The 22669-nt window shown below is 38.7% G+C and overlaps 1 protein-coding gene across 1 annotated transcript in view; it reads left to right on the top strand.

Moving 5' to 3' along the window:
* The window catches only part of MEI4 (meiotic double-stranded break formation protein 4), a 102790-nt gene extending 91390 nt beyond the window's left edge, over positions 1–11400 (top strand). The window contains exon 5 of the mRNA XM_075707730.1: positions 11149–11400. Within this exon, the coding sequence (XP_075563845.1) occupies positions 11149–11400 (252 nt within the window). The remainder of the gene's footprint in view (positions 1–11148) is intronic.
* The last annotated feature ends 11269 nt before the right edge of the window (positions 11401–22669 follow it).

Here is a 22669-nt window from a genome sequence, read left to right as displayed (position 1 = left end):
ATACTCGGGTGGATCCCAGAAGTCCCTTCATCAGAGTCAAAAGTACGACCAGCCCTTCTACTCTGCCCAACAGACCCTGGAGCAGTAATTTTCCTGGATGGATGCTTTCTGGCTGTTGTTTTTCCTTGCAGTTCCGGTACCCAAGTTTCTACTCTCCAGGTAGGTTCACCATCCCACTTCGTCATGTCCTCCACCTGGTCACGCAGGAAGAACCACAGGATTGCACCTGGTGTGCACCAGCAGTACCCTTTCTCTTGAAAAGAAAAAAGTTGACTCTTAATAGCATGAGGAAAACCTATCCTTCTCGGCTTGCTCAGACATTTTTGGGTCAGCCTGTCCACAGCCGAGACACAGGCCCACGTGGAGGAAGCAAGATTGTCTTCGTATTCTCGGAGTTGTCTGGCCAGTTCATCTATAGTTGGTGCCCCTGTGTCTGTCCAGCTCATTATCACTAGGGTGTGGGCATATGACGTCCGTGTATTTCATACAAACTTTTGCCACATGGACCACATGCACCGGATTTCATTGGGGTCTTTGGATGCCTGGGCATCATCCAGGTTGTTATAGATCACCTCCAACACAGCTAATTCCCTCAGATACTGGATACCTTACTCAGTATTTGTCCATTTCCTTCAGGAATTTGCAAGTTCTTCCTTGAAGGGATACCTGTCCTTCACACTTGGCAGGAGTTGCCACCAAAGGCTGAGGACTCCTGCCTTTTTTCCAATCCCTTTGTCAATGGCCTTGTCCCTAGCGAGGGATCCCAGCTGCCAGGCCTCCTTACCCTCTAATTCCTGACTGCTGGCCCCAATATCCCAGCAGCAGACTAACCAGCTGAGAATTAGCTCACCTGGTTGACAGCTAAAATCTTTTTGTGTATTTCACAGCTCACTTAGGAATAAGGATCGTGTGGTTTCTGTCTCATTTATAACTTCAGTCTCTTCCTCCTCCTGTTCTTGTGACTGCTGTGCTGCAGAACAGGTTACCTCTTCTGATTCTTTTTCCGGCTCCCTCTTAGGAGAAGCTTCTTCATCCCTTACTAAATGAGCTGACTTCCGCTTCCATTGTTTCTTTTTAGTTATAGGGGTGACTGATATAGTGTCTGGTTTAGCCATGGTGTCTGTTGGTATGTTTTCCCTCTCTTCTCCCTGAGGGTGCTGCATAATATTGAGCAGTGTTTGGTAGATGCTGGCCAGGGCCCAGCACAGTGTGGTAAGTTGTGCCTCTTTGGAATAGCCACAGCATTTTTTTTTTTTTCCCCCAAACTTTCTGTCACTTCATTAGGATCCTGTAGTTGTTCAGGAGTGAAGTTCCAGACCATTGGAGTTGAGAAGTTCTCTAGATACCTACCCATATTCTCCCACATGCCATGCCAGCCATGACCATACTCTCACGGAGCCGGGGTCATATTCTTAAATTGCTTGTTAACCTTAGACAAAAGTGAAACAGTATTCCTTAGAAATAGTTATTTAGAAAACTTCCTTAGAAATAGTTTAACTACCCAAGGGTGTTCAAGGTACTGAGAAGTTATTGTAACGAGGGAGAAAAATCAGAGAAGAAGGTAGTGAAGGTGCCCTTTTGTTATTTCCTCCACAAAAAACTTCTCAGAGGAGGAAGTATAATTGTTAATTGTCTCCATGAGATGGTACCCAAAGTACAGTAATGGCTTCAGTACAGAGCCCAAATACCAGATAAAGCTCAAGGTCAGTGTTTTAATAACAAATCTCCCAGGCAAAACATCACTAATCACCACAGGGCACAGCAAACTGAAAAAGCCAACACCGATCTTTAACATATACAGCAAAAAAAAAGAGCATGGCACAGATCAGATAAACTACTATCGAGAACAGATGAATCAATATTGTGACCCGCAACTGTTAACAGATACAAATCCCTTCTAATACCCTCTGGTCAATCTGAGATTATCTCAAACCCTTCAAGCCCCATGTTGGGCACCAAAAAGGACTGTTGCGGTTTAACCCTAGTCAGCAACTAAGCACCACTCAGCCACTTGCTCTCTCCACCCCACAGCTGGATGGAGGGAAGAGAATTGGAGGTGTAAAAGTGAGAAAACTTGTGGGTTGAGAGAAGAACAGTTTAATGATTGGAATAAAATATAATAATAAAAAACTGTAAAATAACAAAGAGAGAGAAATAAAACACAAGAAAGACAAGTGATGCAAATTAAGACAATTGCTCACCACCAACCAACCAATGCCCAGCCAGTCCCCAAGCAGCGGCTCCTCTGCCAGTCTTCTCCCTACTTTTATTGCTGAGCATGACATCCTATGGTATGGAATATCCCTTTGGTTGGTTAGGGTCAGCTGTCCCGGCTGTGTCCCCTCCCAACTTCTTGTGCACCCCCAGCCTACTCGCTGGTGGGGTGGGTTGAGAAGCAGAAAAGGCCTTGACTCTGTGTAAGCACTGCTCAACAATATCTAAAACATCCCTGTATTAATAACTCTGTTTCCAGCACAAATCCAAAACATAGTCCCATGCTAGCTACTATGAAGAAAAGTAACTCTACAGCAGCCAAACCCAGCACACTTTCCCACAGTTCTGTTTTCCTGTGAGTTTACAGGAATGGAGGCAATTCCTCCTGCTCAACCAGGAAAAAAAAAACACAACAAAAACCTTTCTCTAATACTGAAGTGTTCATAACTGAGAAATTTGAACCAGCAGTGTGCCCAGGTGGCCAAGAAGGCCAACAGCATCCTGGCTTGTATCAGGAATAGTGTGGCCAGCAGGAGCAGGGAGGTGATTGTCCCCCTGTACTCGGCGCTGGTGAGGCCGCACCTGGCATACTGTGTCCAGTTTTGGGCCCCTCAATACAAGAAAGACATTGAGGTGCTGGAGTGTGTCCAGAGAAGGGCAACAAGGCTGGTGAAGGGTCTGGAGAGCAAGTCTTATGAGGAGCGGCTGAGGGAACTGGGGTTGTTTAGCCTGGAGAAGAGGAGGCTGAGGGGAGACCTTATTGCTCTCCACAACTACCTGAAAGGAGGTTGTAGTGAGGTGGGTGTTGGGCTCTTCTCCCAAGTAACAAGTGACAGGACAAGAGGAAATGGGCTCAAGCTGCGCCAGGGGAGGTTTAGGTTGGATATTAGGAAAAATTTCTTCACAGAAAGGGTTGTCAAGCATTGGAACAGGCTGCCCAGAGAGGTGGTGGAGTTACCGTCCCTGGAAGTGTTCAAAAAACGGGTAGATGTGGCACTCTGGGACATGGTTTAGTCTGGTCTACCCTTGATTGGTTTAGAGTGGACTTGGTAGTGTAGGTTAATGGTTGGACTGGATGATCTTGAAGGTCTTTTCCATGCATGCACTGTCACTTTGCATGCAACTGTCTGGTCTAGAACTTTACTTTTTTTTTAATTAGAAATCTGCTTAAGTAGCCCATTTGATTTGGAAGGACCCATACTATGATAGATACTTCCACAATCTTTATTTCAGATTCTTTTTTTGGGGGGGAGGGAAAAAAACCAACACATTTCATGCTTCAGCTTGTGAAGAATTTCATTTTTTTTATTCTAGAATAGATTTCGAAAATAACATATATGATAGAAGTAACAACTGACGTTTGTGCCTTGTAGATTGGAGTAAAATAGGTTTATAAATTCTCCTTATCCCAAGAAGGTTCATACATTCGTTTTTTGGTTGTTCTCTCTAAATGAGATTTCATAGTGGCTCATATTTTAGCTTTTTTTAACAGGATAACGGGAATTAGAATTTACTTTTTAAAGCTTTCTGTGTCTTTGTTATGCTATTTGCAAGGCAATTGTTTTAATTCTTACTCCAAAATGGAAGCTTGAATGCTCTACTTCTAGTATATTTAATTTCTTACAATATGTTATAGAAATCATATTACTAGGTAAGAATAATGTTGCTTAAGATGGCTTGGGAATTTCTTGTAATTCAGTGTGTCATATTAAGAGCTAGTAACAGATGACCCTGCTAAATGATATGTGGAAGAGGCACAATGCATAGATATCTCAGGGATAAGGGTCTTCCCCTTGGGTGATGGAATTTAAAATGCTTGTGCTCTCTGCTATGAGAAGTATTTTTCAGGGTATGTCAAATTATTGTGTCTGGGCAGACACCATTTTCTCAAGATTCTTACTGTTGCTTCTGAAACCTCTCTAGCATGAGGCTGGTTGGGACATCTAAAGTGTTGTTGACAAAATGTTACCCAGGACCGTAGTCACTGCACACTCTGTAGCTGCAGATTCATTTGTTCCAAGAGTTTAGCTGATGGTACCTCCTCTGGAATTTAACTTTCACAAACATTAGTAATTCCTTGACCCTTTCTGCAGGCACATTTGGTCTTGATCAGTAAGCAGAATTATTGAATCTTAGGGAACTCCTTTAGAAGAAAGTGATAGCATGAATGAAGACAACACAACTAGACTTTCAGATCCCATTCAATAAAAGATCAAAATACTTTGAAAGTTTGGGGGGGTTATAAATTTAAATAAGGAATTGTAGGTGGTATGAATTTTGCTTTAGGTACTGAAAGGGAGTGTAAATCAGTTTGAACTTTCTTGGCAGGTGAATGTTGATGTGGTTAATGAAGATTATGATTACTGGGAGGGATGTTAGGGAAATATGCATTTCAGAATCACAAAACAAAAAGCATTTAAAGAGAAATGCTAAGCAGCTACAAACGGAATCCTGAGTCATGGCAATTTGTAAGGTAATTACCTTTTAACCAAATACAATAGTATTAAAATCAGAACAAAAAGATTTCTAGTAAAGTCTTTCATGCATGCCTGCCTTAAACGTTTTAGAGATGCTTATCAGCCTGTTATTTAAACATTAAACAGCAATTAGAGATAACCTCTTTTATCCTACTGTGTGCTTTCTTATATGATGGGTATTGTTGGTTTTGTAAATTTTAATGATCCATGTAGAGGTTATTTACGTGCTTGTGAAACATCCAGTGAAAAGACTTTCCATGTTGTTTTGAAGTAAAATGCCTATTATCCAAACATACATGAGTAGCCTGGATAGGGATTTCTCAGAGGAAAAACAAAGGGTCAAGACCACAATTCCCTGTGAGAATTAATCTTCTTTGTTCATAAAATGAGAATGTATTGACACTTGAGGAAACAATTCAGTCATTCTTGAAATATGTTTCCATTAACCTCTGACTCAGACTGGACGGGTAGAGTAAACCAGTGTTGATTTTACTGAAAACTTAGGTTTGTCCGCATTACCTTAGCAACCACAAAATTTACTAAATGCTGATCACTTGCTGATAGTGTTTCCAGCCAGTCACTTCCTTCTTATTTTTCATTATGAAGATTTAGAAACTTTTTTCCTAAAAAGTGATGTTGTCAACATCTCTCCGTTTAGGGACTTGTTTTTATAACTGCGTACTTGTTAGGACAACGGTAGTGTTAAAATACTGAAAACAGTTTCAGAGAAGCATCCTTCCTATATACAGGCATAGTGAGCACAGAAATACTTTTTTTCTTTTCTGTGGACATCAATGGCTGTGTTTAGCTTGTCACTGCCTTGTTGTTTAGTCCCAGATCCACCTTCCTCTTAGTTCTAGATAGAGCAGCCCCTCCTATTTCCAGAAAGTCAAGGCAGCAAATAAAATAAATTTAAAAAAAAATAGTTAGGGTAATTGACCCTAAAACAGCATACCCAGGACTGTGTGCCTCTAGAAACGTGTAAACCAAGCTTAGACATTTTCCAACAGGCATGCTCCATTTCAAACAGTTTGAAGTAGTTTGGGTGAGTCCCATGTCCGTGTTACATGGGACATCAGCTTACACTCGTTTGGTGGCCTCCTAGCCCATGAATCTTCACTTTCTTGCCAAGAATTCAGTCTGCACATGTACCTGCCTGTACCAGCAGCGTCCTGCAAGAAAGCAAGGGGACTGGGACTATTTGCTGAGATGATGCGTTGGTGGTGATAGACTATTTCAAGGTAGATATATGCTCTTTGCCTGCTTTTACCTGCTCTAAAGAATTTCTAGGAGCTTTGGCTCCATTTGCTTCCCTGAGCAGGGGATGGGCCATGGGAGATTTTTGCTAGAAATGGCTAGATGGCACATTTGGTTCTGTTCTGTTCTCCGTCCTCCTTAACTACTAAGTGATCACAGCCCAGCAGCTGGCAGTGCTGCGGTTCCTACTGCCTCTGCTTCCGTGGAAAGGTAATATTAGCCAGGCTTTAGAAGTTCCTGTTGTTTATTTTGGTTTTCCCTTTATGCTTCTCTGAAAAACATGCATGTAAAGGAAGAGAAATGCCAACTTTAACGTTTGCTATTTCAGTGAAATTTGAAATAGAATGGGACATAGAAAATACACCTTGCTAGCATGAAAGTTGTGTCCCTGCTGAATAGTAAAAGTTTGCCAAGAAATGGAAGTGGCAAAGGTTGCAAGAAAAACTTTACAAGAAGCAAAACTGTTAGAATATGATGGATTGAGGAGATTTGGGCAGAACACTTTTCTGCTAAAATAGCCAGTGTCAATTTTATCACTTTCTGAACAGCAGAGGTGTATAAACACTCATCTTTCCAGTTTGATTCAAATTTGTATCAGTATGTCAGTATTTTGTATAGCATTATATTGTGTATAATTATTTGTTGCAATATACATTTAAACTTGGTATCTTCATAGGACTAAAAAAGCCTAAACAGGTGTTATTAGGGGGATAGAAAAGGAGGAAAGCTTTTTGTCATTAATCAAACATAATGGTGCTTTTAGATTAATTCTAATTGTTTTAATTTTGTCAGAAATTACAGTATTTCAACAATCCATTCTAAACCAAAAATCAGTTTTCCTGAGTTAGAAAAGTGTTTCTGTTAGAAACAGTTAGTTAGAAAAATGTTTCTGGCTTACTCCAGAAAGCATACCGGTGTTGCTGATGCTTTGTCCATAGCCTACATAAGTATCTGAGTTGCATGGAAGCAAATACTAGTTGCCATGAACATAATCTCTTTCTTTTCATCTGATTTGTATTTGCACTGGTAAAGTATTGTCTCCATTCTGTAGGTCCTTTGAGACATAAAAGGAATAAAAGTTATTTGCCTACATTCAGAAGGTGGCATCAGTCTTCTGCATGTGAAAATCCCAGCCTCAACAGACTGCATCACTAGAAATATGAGTTGCGTCTGGTAAATGGCTTAAGAATTGTAGAGAATTTCGTCAAAGCTAATATTTATTCTCATGTTCTTGTTTCATCTTGCTGTTATGGAGAGCATTTGAATAAATGATATAAATGTGCATGAACCACTAAGTCATGAAAACAAAAATATTCCAAGTGCAAAAATTGCACGTAGAATATCACTTGGGATTTTTTCTGAATCTGGTTAAATAATCTTCAGGAATTACATCCACCATTCTGTGAAGGTTACTTCAATTAATTCTGTGCTTTTAGATACCTACTTTTTGTCTAAAATTTTGCTGAAGACCCCAACTCCAAATCTGTCCTATAAGCGAGCAGCAGCTTGGAATTTGATCCAGGACCATCTGATCTGTTGTTTTGCAAAGAGGAAGTTAACAAAGGCCGAGGGACCTGGAACACAGATGGCTTCTTAGCATTCTGACTGTCATTGCTGCGTACATTTTTAAGCAGTTTCCTTTAACGTATTAGTACTGGGTTTTTTGATAGCATTGTAGAGAAGACAGCTTAGAGAACTTCTTCCCTGCTTTGAGATTATGTAGTAAATATGTGTGCTCTTCCAGGTGGTCACCCTGTAATGTAGAAGAAGCTTGGAGAATTGATTTCAGCCAAAAGCTTTGACACTTCCTGCATTCTGAACTTGGTGATGTAAATATATGAATTCTGATTAACAGATACTCAAATCCAGCCAGGAGATCCTTGTACCCCCTTTTTCCATCTTATGTAAAACTCAGTCTTATATAATTAATCATTTTTAATAAATTATTTAACTTTGGAAAGTTTGTTTAGATTGAGAAATCATAATAAGAAAATAATTTCAAAAGTTAAATTCAAAACTGCGGTGCGTGCAAAATGCATCTTACTGCTAAGAAAGGTGAGGAAAAATGGGCTAGGACTGATCTCACAAAAAAATAGTGTCCAAAACCCATATTGTACACCCATCTGATCTGTAAAAAGAGTGATGATCTTAAAATTCTTTCTGAAAAACAGAGTTAGTGTTAAGGTTATTTAAAGTTGGTATTAATATATTCTGGAATTGTAGTCTATATGTAAGGTTTGCTTTACAGACATACTTTCTGAACTTTCTGGATGGACTAGCTGTGCATATGTGTGTGTACGTGTACATACACTGCTACCCACTTACACACATTGGTGAGCAAGATGAATAGGTCTGTTATCTGACTGCACCATTAGGTAACAGTAAAGGTATTCCTCTGCAAATTCTGTGGCATAAATTTGCAGTGGTAGCAATTGCATCAGTTAGCGCTACAAAAGACATCTAACAAAAGAAATGGAGACACATTTTGTTCAGATTATTAAATGGGTTGGAAAGGTTAATAAGCCTTGAGCCAGAAAATGTTCTAGACTGATTTTTTTTTTTTTTCTGGTTTTATAAAACAATATTTCAAGGTGCATTTGTCCCCTGAAAAGCAATTACCTCCAAAAAATACTTCCTCCTTACATCAGACTTATTCTTTCTGTTCAAAGTAAGTTCTGTGTGGCTAAAATCATTTTCCTTTAGTGCAGTAGTATTTGCAGAGGAAAGAGAATTCGTTAGCTTGTGGTTTCTATTATCCATAATCAATTAGATAGATTACTAAGTTGCAATTAGTTGCACTTTTCAAGATCCACTGAAAGTAGCAAAATTGCTTAACTGCTTGGAAGAGCCTGAGGTTATGGGGATAAGTGAAGTGATATAATTTGTCCTTCTAAAACATTTTCTATTGATTCCTCATGCGAAAGGAAGATCTAAGCGAATTTACAAGGCCAACACTTAATAATCAAACAAAGGTTTTTGCTTTTAATGTTGTACTTCTAATATCCAAATTACAGGAACTAAAAGCATAGAACTTCAATTTATGTTTCTACATAGCCATTTTTCTGGGCACAGTCATACTTTATCACTCTAAAGAGTTTCAGGACATGCTACATCTGAGGATCTAGTTTAGAATGGGATGAATTACATCCTGAAAGACTGAGTTGCCAAAACTCAGACATCTAATATCACACTGGATGCCCTAAGGTACTCCTGGCTTACAGCTGCTGACTCTTATCTAAAGTTCTACCCATGCACATGCCTTGGATACCCTTGGACATCCAAAATGGCAACAGATATCTACATTCAAGGAACTGAGTCCCACCCCCTGCTTCCCTCTGTTGACTAAACCAGGAACCAAGGATAACTATCTCAGCTTGTTGATGCCTGTGTTTCATCAGATGACTGCTACACTGAAAGTCTTAAGGGCAGACTTTATAGGCCTTTAGAATCATCTATTCCCTAGAAATCCAGGAAATCATTAATACCAGTTATTTTCTCAACTTAGAAAGCTGTAATTTAGTCAAATAAGTAAAATAAATACATTTATCACCAATGTTAGTTAATAGTCAAAACAATCAGTGCATAGGCATGGTTGTCCTAGAGTCAGATGCTTGGTATTTGAAGAAACAGCCTGTCTTGTTACCTCTTTTTTAGAAGGAGGTTTTCCCTAATTATGCAGTTTGATTTAATTGGACTTCAAAAGTATGCAAATACTTACTATTGTCCTTTTATATTTTTTGCTGTCTGTTGTGATAAGAATGTCAATATTGAATTCTTGGCAGCAGCTTTTGAATGGCAGATTTTTCTCACCAGGTTCCAGGGAGACAACTGTAGCGTGCAAGGCTGGGGTAATACTTTTCAGCAATTAACCTAATATTCAAGATGTCTAGAAAACTCAGCAAAATTACTTTGCTACATTGAGGCTTTGCAATAGGATGGCTATGGTGTCTTAGTGTTGTCCCTGAGGTGAGAGGTTACCCTAGGGAGCTTCAAACACAGATTTTAGGTTTAAGAACTACGAGCTCAGAAAGACAAAGTGAGCAATCCCTGAGCCACCACCTACTGCAGAGGTAGATAGCAGCAGCCTTACCTGAGGAATGCAAAGTGCTGTCTTTTTGTTAGATTCTAGTGGAATCAAAAATGACTTACATTGTTTGTAAAAACAACTATTATGTAATAAATATCATGCTTTGGAAAGTCTAGTAGTGTGCAGTTCAAGGGGGGTAAAATGAATCGATACTGATTCATAGACCCCTGTCGAATCCTAGATCCATCTGGCTTTGTACCACAAGCCTAAACAGTTGTTCAGGCTCGCTAGAGCTATTGGTCCATTTTCTAAAATGTCTAATTAATTTTTTAGCAGCTATGATTTTACATTTTGGTTCTGATCATCTAGCTACTGTAATTGCAGCCTTTTTCAGAACAAGGTCATCTCATATTATTGGTAGATTTTGCCGTTAAGGAGGACGCAGAATTTCATTCCAGAGAGACAGCTGCCCAAGGTTTAAAGTTTTGTCTTACCAGTTATTCCCTGTGTACACCAGAGATTCTGAAAGCTTCAGTTTGAAATTGCAGTTTCCAAACACAGGGCAGGTAAATTTATATTAGATAAAGCTGTAAGGCTTTTAATGAATTTGCAGTTTGGTTAGTGAGCTTATTTGACAAACTGACTCTTCCACTTTGTAACTGACTCAGATATGTAGTACTGACTTGTGTATTTTCTGTTGAGATTGAGTTTTTATTTGCTTTCTAGAGGTGTCACTTGAATAGTTGATTGACTGTATTTGAGAGTAAAAAAAATTCTTTTTTTATTTGTTATTTTATTTCTCAGAAAACAGTAATCCACCAATTTTAATTATATGCCTAAAACAAACAAAGCGCTTGTTGTTGTTTATATGTAGATGTTGCTTATCTGTATGTCGCAGCCTATGGATAATTAGGTAGAGAAGACTCTCTGACTCATGAACAGGAGGTTACGTTGACTTTTCATTTGGTAGTATGATGGTAGAGTTAGTTGTTTGGCTGTTATCACAAAAAGGAAAACATTTCTTAGAAGTAATCATACTGAGTGTATAGCCATTCTCATTATATAAATACTACTGCAAATTTTAACATTTTTCTTTAAACTGTCATCTGAGATGGTGGGCTGCTGAAGCATTTTTCACACTGTGCTTATGTATTGATTTTTCTTTATTCCCAGATCCAGGCCATGTATGACATTACCCAGTATGAGAATATTTTTCCTTTGTGCATGACTGTGGAACAACTTCTTCAAAATGAGACAGGAGAAAGTAATGTTTCAAGCTCAGACTATGATGGAGAAGAAAAAATCAAATTTATGGAGAACCTTGATCAAATTATTCTTCACCTCTCAGATGAATTCCCTTTGTTTTCTTTATATTTATGGAGAGTGAGTGTTCTTTTGAACTCAGATCAAATACAAATTGATTAAAACAAGCAGTCTGCTTTTTAACAGTGCATTTGTGGTGAGATTGCATTGGAAAATTTTTGAGCCAGACAGGAAAACTGTCGTTATTGGAAAACATTTACTTTAAACTACTATGCTATACAGCAGTTTCAGAGATAATGCAATTCATTTCCAATTTTAAAGAGAAAAAATGTAATAATCCAGCTGCCGTTTTGAATAAGTGCTGTTTCTCAATGGGAAACAATATGTTGGTGTTTGCATACACAGTGAAAATGGCAACAAAGAAAGTTGTTTCAGGTGATGTTTAAAATAAGCGCTATGAATTTTGAAGTCCAGACATAACGTGTGTGTAGAGCTTCCAAGTTAGGAAACTAATGCCTGTCTTTTAGGAGTTGTGTAGCTTCTGTGTGCTTTAGAGACAATGGCTGGTTGGCAGAAATAAAAATGTTTATTTTTAAACTTGGTAACTTATCACTACAAATTCTTATAGGACAGACTTAGTTTCTGATTTAATCAAAAGAGTCATTACCTGAGCAAAATAAAATCTGGTGCTCAGTTTTACAACTTTCTCACATTCATTGTATACTGCTTGGCTTTTCTTGTGTATGCACAAGTATAGGCACAGCATGTGAGTTGACTAGTGTTTTCAAAGATCTAATCTGAATAAATTTAACCCCTTTAATGATTACTTTAAACCTTTCTGTTCAAAATTAATTAATATTGATAAAATCCCCTTATACATGATCTGAATTTTAAATTTTTATTTCTGTCTGATGGAATTATAGTAATAATTAAAGTAACATATTTTAACAGAAATCATCTTAAACATAAAAGGCCATTAAAATATGAGTTCAACAATACTTTAAATGATCCAGATTCTTTGATAAATTTAGAGGGTAACTCTTATGATGAATGGCATTTTTTTCTAATAGATAAACATTTTAGTTTTGTTATGTCTCCTAGTAGTGCATATTCACCATAAATATAAAACATTTTTAGCATTAGTCCTTATCCTTCCCCTTGCAGTTTTTTCATCAGATCCATTTTTAAGTCAGAAAAATTCTCAGAAACACCACTTTTTTAATACTGTAAATAATTTATCTTGTTAATTTGAATGCATTTATTTCAGATAATAAACCTTTGTTTTCTATATATGTAAAATATATTAATAGTTACAAAACAAGTTACTTTGATGTTGGATTGGCTCCCCAGATCGATTCTTATACTTGTTTAGACACTGGCCACTGTTCTGTTTCTTAAACTTCATATTTGGTAAGTCATATGGTAACATTTGTTTAATGCTTTCTTTTAGCAAACTTTCTTTCAACAGAAATGTTTGCGTTGTAAAAGAAGTGTTCCTGAATATTCACATTACAAAATCAGATAAGTTTAGCCAAATTAAAGAAAATAAATTTAAATAAGTATGTAAGTTTGGTAGCCACTCAGGAACTACTATGCCCTTTTTGTTACTGCTTTACTTTTTGTTTGTTTGTTTCATTAAGGTAGAGGATCAGTAGTTCTACCTTCCTCCACAGCACTGAAAGCATGATTACAAAAAGAGCAAAAAAAGGAATAAGCAAAAAGAACTGGTATTTAATTGATATAATACTTTTCATTTTCATTTTTTAAAAAAGCTTCATTCAAAAGTATTTTGTAAAGAAAAGACACAAAACACAGGAGGATACTGGAACCTGTATAATAGCAAAATGTGTATTGTTTCAAGACTCCTGTTCTAAAGAACAGTTTCAACACTAGATTGCACACCACTGCATATTTGCTGATCTATTGGAAAAAAATATTTTTGTTACTAGTAGAGCAACTTGGGCACAAAGGGACACATATTTTCTTCTTTGCACGTTGTGGCATTTTCTCACCAGCAAGGTCTCTAGGCCACTGGAAGAGCAATGGATATTTTGGGAAACACATGCATCCTTGATAAGTTTTGAAGTAACTGCTGACTTGATTTTTGAAATCTTTTTCACAGCATACAGTAAGAGGGGGTTTTGTGTCCAAAGATGGAATAACTATGTGGCACTTAGCTCTGACAAAGATTTGAAACAGTTTGTTATGCAGCTTTGAATGTGCTGGGGCAGAGTGAGGGTTCCCCTTGTAATGCCATTATAGCACTTTAGACACACACTAGCCTTTCTGTGAAAGTGCTATTAACTGGTCACCTGGGCTCTCCTTACGTGTTTCAGTGCAAAATTAAATAGCGCAGTTGAACCACGTTAGTGAGCATATCTTGGCTTTGGTGGGAGCAATAACCTCTGCAACGAGAATAGTTATTAGGCAGGTTGTTGTCTCATGTTTCTTGAAGAGATTTTTCGCCAAGATTGGACTTGCCTCAAGATGAAGATGCACAAAGGTAGATGTGCATTTAGATGTCTCCCTGTGGTTGGGATGTCTAAGCTATGAAACACTTACAAAGTACCCTTAATGTTTTGGGCTCGGTCTCCAGCTGCTACCCCAAAGGACTGCGGATCTTCTGTAAGTCCTGTGTCACATTTTCTCTCCCCATGTAGATGCCTCTCATACCCTGGAGCATCTTTAGTGCTCACTAAATGTGTCTGCTTAGCAACTGAATCGAGCAGTGATGATAGTATGAGCTTAGATATGTAGCTCACTGACACGAACATGCATTTAGGTGTCTTAATGTAAGAACTAAATCCCACCCATGTGATAACTTGGCTGGTTTTAGGGGTAGGAAATCCTAGGTTTCAGTCCATGCTCTTCAGACAATTTCTGCTCTTGTCCAGTGACTGTTGGGCGTAACTTGAGTAAACATCGCTGTCTTTAGTTTTGAAATAAAACAGGATGACTGACCCAGTCCCTGGAGTTAGCTGTTACGGGTGAGGATTTGCAACCCGGTTGAAAGAAAACTTCCTGCAGCTTGGACTTTAACTAAGCGTTAAAGTACTTACTAAATAGGTATGTCGACATCCAACTTTTACATATCTGGCCTCCAGAGAGGAATCCCAAATCCAGAGAAAGTACATATGGTCTTTGCTGAGTGGAGACTATTAGATGTCTCAAAAGCATAATCTGAGAGTCCCATGTGTTGAGCATAACATGCCATAGACCTAAAGAATAGGAAACACTAAAAAAAAAACCCAAGCTTGGTCTGACCTGTCATTGCTCTCAGGAGTGTTTCACCTGAGTTACCCTTACAGTTTTAGAATTAACAGTTCCAGGATATTTCTTTGTCTTGCTGATTTCCTTTTTGTAAATATATATACTTCAGAATTTTGCAAAGTGCTAATGTTCTGCAAATGCAAATTGTTCAGGCTTTTATATATATGTGTGTGTGTGTGTGTGTGTATGTGTATACACACACATATGGTTGAATTATATATTTATATGGTTGAATTAGCATGCTTATTAATTAGAAGCCTAATAGCAGTTTATGATTTTGTAATTTGTTACTTTGCCACATTCTTAGCTTCCCAGGTGACTATGTTTTGTACCTGTCTCCATCTGTTTTAAAAAGAATTTTATGCTAGAGTGTCTCATTTTATGAGAGTGGAAAAATTATTAGACAAGGAAAATAAATTTTTATTCTAGTGCTGCTCCATTGACTGTTCTATTCGCTAAAGAATTTTACATGCCTACTAATGACAGCAGTGGGTGGGATTTTGAAGTTAACTGTCTCAGGATGTTTTTGTAAACTTAATTTGGAATCTTTTTATAATCTGTTTGTGATTTACTGGGGTTTTTTTGAGGTAGTTATTGCTTGTGTATGTTGGTAATAGTGGAAATGAAATTGTACCCTATTTTAATCCTGTAATAGTATTTAATTTTTTCTTTCAGTTATCTATGCATTACTAGCTGATACAGAGTAACACTTTGTAGTTTACTGTGGTGCAACATTCAGCTGATGTTCACATGATCATAGGAGAATTCGAGTTGGAGGGGACCTCAAGAGGTCTCCACTCCAACCTCCTGCTGGAAGCAAGGTTAGCTGTGGAGTCAAACCAAGTTGTCAGTTGCTGGTTCAATTTTCAGTCAAGTATTGAAAATCTTCAAGGACAGAGACTGCACAACTTCTCTGGATAACCTACTCTTCTGCTTGACTGTCTTCATGGTGAAAAATTTTTTTCTTATGTACAGCGTGAACCTCTGTTGTTTCATTTTATGCTCAGTGTCTTTAGTCTTCCCACCACCCAGAGTCTGGCTCTCTCCCCTTGATACCTTCCCTGTAGGCACCAGAGGCTGCTGTTAGGTCCCCCTGAAACCATCTCTTTCCCGGGCTGACCAAGCCCAGCTCCCTTAACCCACCTCACAGCACAGGTGCTCCAACCCCAGCCATCTTGATGGCCCTCCATTGAACACACTCCAGTTTATCAGTTTTACTGGGCGCCCAAAATGGGCAGCAGTAGCCTAGATGCAGAATAACAAGGGCTGAGTAGAGGGAAGTAATCCCTTCCCTAGAGCTGTGCTCCTGCTGACCCAGCCCAGGATGCTGTTGGCTCTTGTTGCTGCCAGGGCCACTGCAGGCTCACATTCAGCTCCCTACCCATCAGGGCCCCCGGGGGCTTTGCCCGCAAAGCTGCTCCCCAGCCAGGCACTCCCAGCCTGTATCATTGCAAGGGGCTCTTCCTTCCCAGGTTGGACACGTTGCACTTGTCCTTCCTGAATTTCATAGTCTCTGTCAGCCCATTCTTCCAGCCTGCATTGGTCCCTCTAATGACAGCCCTGCCCTCAAGCATATCGACCAGGACCCCCAGTTTGGTGTCATCTTGATATGGGTGCACTCCATGACATCCTCCATGTCACTGATAAAGATGTTAAACAGGACACATCCCAGGATAGCTTCCTGTGATACTCCACTTGTGACAGGCATCCAGGTAAAGTACAACCCATTAACCGCTACAGTGTGAGCTTGACCAGCAAATAATTTTTTTACCCACATGGTTTTTCACCCATCCAGATGCATCCTATCCTTGGCCTTGCAAGGACATTGGCCAATTCTGTCAGCACCCATGGATGAAGACCACCTGATTCCATGGACATATATGGGCTGAAATCTCACAAAGAAAAAATCTAACTTGATCTTCAGCTATTCCTAATAGTTCCTCTCCTTGAACACCTTCACTAAGCAGAAAGGCCTAGGAGACCTTGTTCAAGATTGAGGCAAAGAAAGCATCAAGTTCCTCAGGCTTATCTGTGTCTGCCATCACTAAAAGTTTCATCCTTTGTAAATCCTTAATTTGATCGAAAGACATCTATGAAATTCCATTATGTAAGTCACTTTGAAAGTCATCAGTAATGTAATTAAGTTTATCTTTGCATTCCCAAAGGAGCTAGCTTTGAAATTTCAGAATTAACTTCAGATTTGTATAAAATTATTTAATCTGAAATTCAGTTCATCTTAGCCTGTTTTAAAAAGCCATGGGTTTGGGGGTGATTAATATATGTTCATATTTTATTGATCTAGACAAGGGAATGTAGTCTCTAGATCTCTTGCTGGTATGGGAACAGAGGACACAGAATGACTGTTTCATCAAACAAAAAAAAATCTTACAGCTTCTGCTTTTTTATTAGTTCCACAACCCATGAGCATGTCTGGCCTGCAGGGACAACTAAGTGGACCAAAACAAAGTTTACTTCTTAGAGGTGGAAAGCCCTAGTCATAACTTGTTTTACACCGCAGAAGTGCAGAGCATTCTCCAAAACTCCTGACTGCAAGGGAAGGCTGCAGTGCTCCTTTTCTGCAAGGTAGAATAGCAGTGGCGTCTGAGTAAGGGTATTAAAAGCTCAGTATTTACATGCAGAAACTCCTGTAGCTCTTGCACAGTAGTAATTCCTTTAGCTATCTTCAGCATCCTGCAACAAGGAGAGAAGCAGCTCAACCTAAAAAATAGAGTGGGGAGAAGAGTGAGGAGGGAGGTACAGGTGAGCAGGAACCTTTGACACTGCTGGGGGTGCTAGGTGAGATGAGGAGTATGGGAATATTGGACGGCTAGGTGACAAAATGAGACACAATGTGCAGAGAGATCAGTACTGTAAAAAAAAAATCATTTAACCTTTTCACAGAGGAGAGGGAAAAGGCAAGGGCAAAATTAGATTGTTTTTGAGCTAAGGCATTGTCACTTCACACCCTCACAGACACAAATCTGACTTCAATTTCAGCTTCTTCAGTTCTTACCCCTTAAAAAACTCTCTTCTGTACCTTAGTGTCCCTGCGCAGATTTCGGCGATGAGCTTGAGAGAGAAGTAGTTAAGAACTACAGTCAGGTGATAATCAAAGGACTACATTAACACTAGCATCTTACTCTGCTTCAGTTTAATAGTGAGAAAAGAGCAAGTTTTAAAATATTTTTAATTATTCATAGTGCTAAGCACAAAACCAGGAAAAGCAAAGGATGACATTTTAGAGGTTTTCCTTCAGTATTTGTTTTCATTCTCTAAGCAGCTGTCCATATATGTATATTTCCCTTTAGAGCTCAGAGAAGTTTTGCCCAGCTACATACTTGTAGCTTTCCTGGTTTGTGCTTTTTTCTTCTATTGTGTGCCAGAAAGGGTCTTTTTCTGTTCTGCAGTTCTTAATTGCCTTGATTTGAGTTTCTGCAACTTCATCCAGATGGTGTGCCTCACTTAGACCTTCTTTAAATCACCTCCCCCTTATATAAATTGTTTCACCCTCCTTAATTGTGTTTCCTTTTAGTTCTCCCTTTCTTCTTAGAAGAAAATTTACTTAGTCTATACCTGCTTCTTTAATGGAACAAGCAAAGTTAGTTTTCATCCTTGCTTTGATTAAGCCATTCCTTCAACATGGTTTCTTCTAAACTTGCCAATTTCAAATTAAACCCAAGTTCTTTGGAGTTATGCCTACCATTAAAATAGTTATACTAAAGAGAGGCTCATCGTATCACCCGCTTACCAGGCTTGAGTTCATGTTTGAGACAACTCTTTCAAATTATACTTGAGGAAACAGTCTCTGCCAGCCAGGAAATTCCTCCAGTGAACAGAAATAGTTCCAAGACAAGATCTTTGTTTGGGGTTGTTCAAAAGGGCAGTCTTCTTTCTTTTCTTATTTCTGTAGTTGCCAGAGATTCACGTGACTTGATGAAGGCCAATTCTGGCACCTTACGGAATACAACTCTTCAGCTTGTGAGGCTTAAAAAGCAGCACACATGCATTCATCAACATTTTCTCCATCACAACAGTTTGAGAAACTGTACACTGCAGATTTTAGCACTGATGTTGGTTACTCCTCCAAGATGTTTTGGTGATTTCTTGCCTCCTCCTGTCAGCTGCTGTTTCTGGTGTTTCTTCTGTCAAAACATAGCTTTTTGCAGTTATCATTATTGAATTTATTTATGTTCTTTGAAGACCTTCTTTCCAACCTATGAAGACTGAAATTCAACTCTGTCCTCCAGAGTAACTGTCCTCCCCTGACCCTGGCATGATGACACCTACAAATTTCATAAGTATACTCTCTGATACATACAGCCAGGTTTGTACAGTCAGAGGAATATTGTGAAGTAAAAATGCTGGAGAAAACAACAGAAATTGAAACTCCTGTAAGTGACTATTATGTACTGAAAGAAGATAAAACATTGAAAGCAAAGGTATTATTACAAGGGAAATATAGAGCCTAATCTGTTTTCTTTTAACATAAATGAGCTCCATTGATTTAGTGAAGCATTTACTTCATGTTTCTGCTGAATGCAAGTGAAAACTGTCAGCCTAATTTTCTATTATCTTTTCAACATATAGAATTGAGAAGGGTTTACATCCACAAAAGGCTTTGAACACACTTATATACCACTCCCTTTGTTACCTGGGGAAGATAGTGGGGTGTCTCTGCCCTTCACAGCCCTTCACTGTGCCTTCCTCTGGAAAGTTGTTGCTTTTGGCCATTGGGTATTCTGAGCTTTGTCTTTTGTACCAGATATGAGGAAATATATCTTGAGCCAGAAAAAGAAGAATGAAAGCTTAATCTTGTAGCTTACTGTCTTTCTTAGTGACTGCCTACTTTGAACCCCTATTTTTTGGGAGGAGGAGAAGGAAAAGGATTAACTTTTTCCACAGGGGGACTCTCGGTACCTGTTTTCAGGCTCTGAGTTTTACACGATGTCAGGATGCCTCACTGGTACCTCACTAGTACTCATTACTCATCTAGTAATGAGTCCTATCAAGATCAAGGTTCTTCAGGCCTTACAGATAATGGTGGGTCTTTCAGCTAAACTTTCAATTTATTTTAGTTGCCATTAATAAAAATGGTTCCAATTCCACATTAACCTTACTCTGAGGCTGTCTTGTCCTCACAATACAAGGAAAAAGAAGACACATGAGAAAAACAAAGAAACAAAAAGACGAACCCAGATGAGACGTCCCAGAAAGTGTGAACTCCAGTGAAATTTTCTAAAAGCCTTCACCAGTGTGTCATCCTTTTAACGGTCCAAGCAGCATGACTAAATCAACTAATGAAGTCTTCCAGGGTCCTTGCTATTAGGCTGGAGCTAGCATGGGCACTGGGAAGAATGTTCCCATGACACTAGTGTAGTGTCCTCAGCACTGCGCACCTCTGTGATCTGCAGCCCTAACTGGTTTGGATCACCAGGGCAGGCACCCAGACACTTAGCAGGGTAGTTCACTACAGGTCTTCTTAAAAAAACTAAGCATAGTCTGCTTCCTAGATACAGAGCCAGTTGCAGTTTTTCATATGTTTTTGTAAAAAAAATTAAAGGAACGCCTCATAACTGGGCAATGAAGATTGCTAAAACCCCATTCAGTGTTAATTCCTCCTGTTAATGATCACTTTTTAAGTGACAAACAACCCCTTTATTTCAAAGGAGACCTTGTTTTTCTCTTTCTGTGTTTGTATAAAAGGCTCTTTTGAGTAGAGAGAATCTATAAGAAATTATGCAGCACTTTAAATGTTAGTCTGCCACCATTAGAATATAACAGAATAGATTCTTTTGCAGGTTTTTGGTGCAACAATTTGTTCTGCTATTCAGAAAACAGATTGTACTATTTGATCTTTTAAAAATCTACTCATATATTAGAAGCTAATAGAAGCACAAAGGAAGCCTATTCCACATGGATACCACTTAACTCCAAATTCCTTGTTGCACTAAGGTATTGTTGCAAGCATTTCTGTGTAATATTCATGTATGCTCTTCAGTGGCATACTCTGTTTTTTCCTCCTAATGATTATATAAACCAAAATTGACATCCAAAACTGTAAGAAGTAAACTGACTATGAACTTCAGGATTCTGTTTAGCATTTCTAGTTTTTTGCTCCAAAGAAAATCTGCTTAAAATAGTAAGAAAATCATACTATGCTGTAGTATGAAAATCACTTCAGGCAATAATTGAAACAAATAAGTTAAAGAAATACATGCCAGTCATGTATATCACTGGAATTATTTTTGACATTTTTCACTCATTAGTTTCTAGTAAAGTTGAAAAGGGTACTATAGGCAGGTTATACCCAAGTCATTTCTGAGTCATTAACTGCTAAGTTAATGATCCTGTTCCACACAAAATGCCCTTATAGTTATTTTGAAATAAACTAAGGATTTTCATTTTTTATTAGGGGAAAATTTTGGTGGCTGGAAGGCTTTGTTGCATTCTGTGACTAGACTGAACACAAATATCACATCTGCCCTTACTTTTAACACCTTCCTGCATGTCTTCAGCTTTAGTTAGGCAGACCATACAATGAGAGTTTATCTGCACCTGTTTGGCAATTATTGAGAAGGACGAAGTACTGAAATTGTGTGATCACCTTCAAAATGAAACATTCCTGAGGTTTTCTTACGTATTTTATTTTTGCAAGATGTTTCACTCTTATTTTGGTTGCTGCAAGCACACAGACATAACTAAAGGTTAGATTTTACATTCTTTACTCAGGGTAACTTAGGGTGGGGTTTTTTGTTCCTGTTTCTGGTTTACTAATTTATTTTCACTTCAGGATGCACACATGATACAGGAATTAACAGAAAAGCAGAGGCATGAGTCCTAAGCTCCCATAGCACTCCTGCCCCAAAGAGCAGAAAAGACAAAAACCTTATAGATGACACTGATGAAGCAGCCTGTATAATTTTCCTTTTTTGTTCTGTATTTCTTCTGGATGGGATATTTTCAAAAACATTTTGAAGAACAGTGCTTATCATAACCAAACCATCAAATCCACTTTTAGGCGCAGTGACAGAATTCATGTCAGTAGCACTTTAAAGGAAGATTAGAAATTATAAGTAAGTGAACAAATATCTTACTAATTTCCAGACTGATGAACAGCAGATCATTTTAAATGTTGTCTTGGTAATGTGCTACCAAGTGCTGATAAACAGGAATACATCCATTTAATATTCCATGTCCCTGCTCAGATCTTACATTCCTAATTTGCTTTCATTTAACTCTCTTGACCGTCCCTTATGATTCAGTCTTTCCAGGCAGCATTATTTGTGCTGATATCCTGTGAGCTGATTTGATAATAACTTTCTGGTAAAAGTATTATGCTTGGAGAGTAGGAATTCTAGCTGTGACTGTACACCTTCCGCTTTGTATGATTGCAGCCTTCCCTGTGCATGTTGCAGCTGCTTGTACAAAAATGCCATACATTGTGCTGGATACATTAGGCACTTAAGTCCACTAACACTACTGGAGTTCTTTGTGCATTAAGATTTAGACATGCATCCTTTTTTTTTTCAGTGAAAGAAGTGGCTAAACTCTTCTGACCAATCTCTGATCACACTGAAATAGGTGTTTCAGCTAAAATGGGTCAGCCTAGCACAAATGTGCTCTTTATGGTAGTTCATTCCAACTGAGATGGGTTTTGGGTGTGAAGAAGAGCAGTTCAGTAGGCCATCACGATCCCAGGAAAAGGCAGTCATGAGCAGCTGGAAGTAATTTTGAGAAGCGACCTTTTCAGTCAGTTCAGCTACAGTCAGGAAAAAATCAGTGTGCCTGCAGCCTTACTGATTTCTGGGTTCTCCTTTCCTCTTTGTGCACTTAATTCCTCTCTTTGTTACTCCGTTCTCCTTCCTCATTTTCTTCTTGTGGTAGATACCTGTATTATTTGCTTTACTTACCACATAGGTGCAACGAATTATCCTAAGCCAATATGATCTGTAGGGCTTCCCACAAAATGCATTTGCAGGTACCTTGTTTCAAAAGGTAGCCCCGGAAGGCAGTAGTAAGGATGTTTATTCTTTCTTCTTACGCAGTATCCAGGTGGGTCAGTCACCCAAGTGTGCAAAATCAGTGATCCCTGCTCAATCTTTGAAAGAAAGGCTTATGGACAACTATTTTCAGAAAAGATATAATCTGTGGCTCCCAAGTA

This window comes from Pelecanus crispus, chromosome 3 (assembly GCF_030463565.1).
Source record: "Pelecanus crispus isolate bPelCri1 chromosome 3, bPelCri1.pri, whole genome shotgun sequence".
NCBI lineage: Eukaryota > Metazoa > Chordata > Aves > Pelecaniformes > Pelecanidae > Pelecanus > Pelecanus crispus.
Note: the sequence above shows the minus strand (reverse complement) of the source record. Positions and strands in the feature narration are given on the sequence as shown.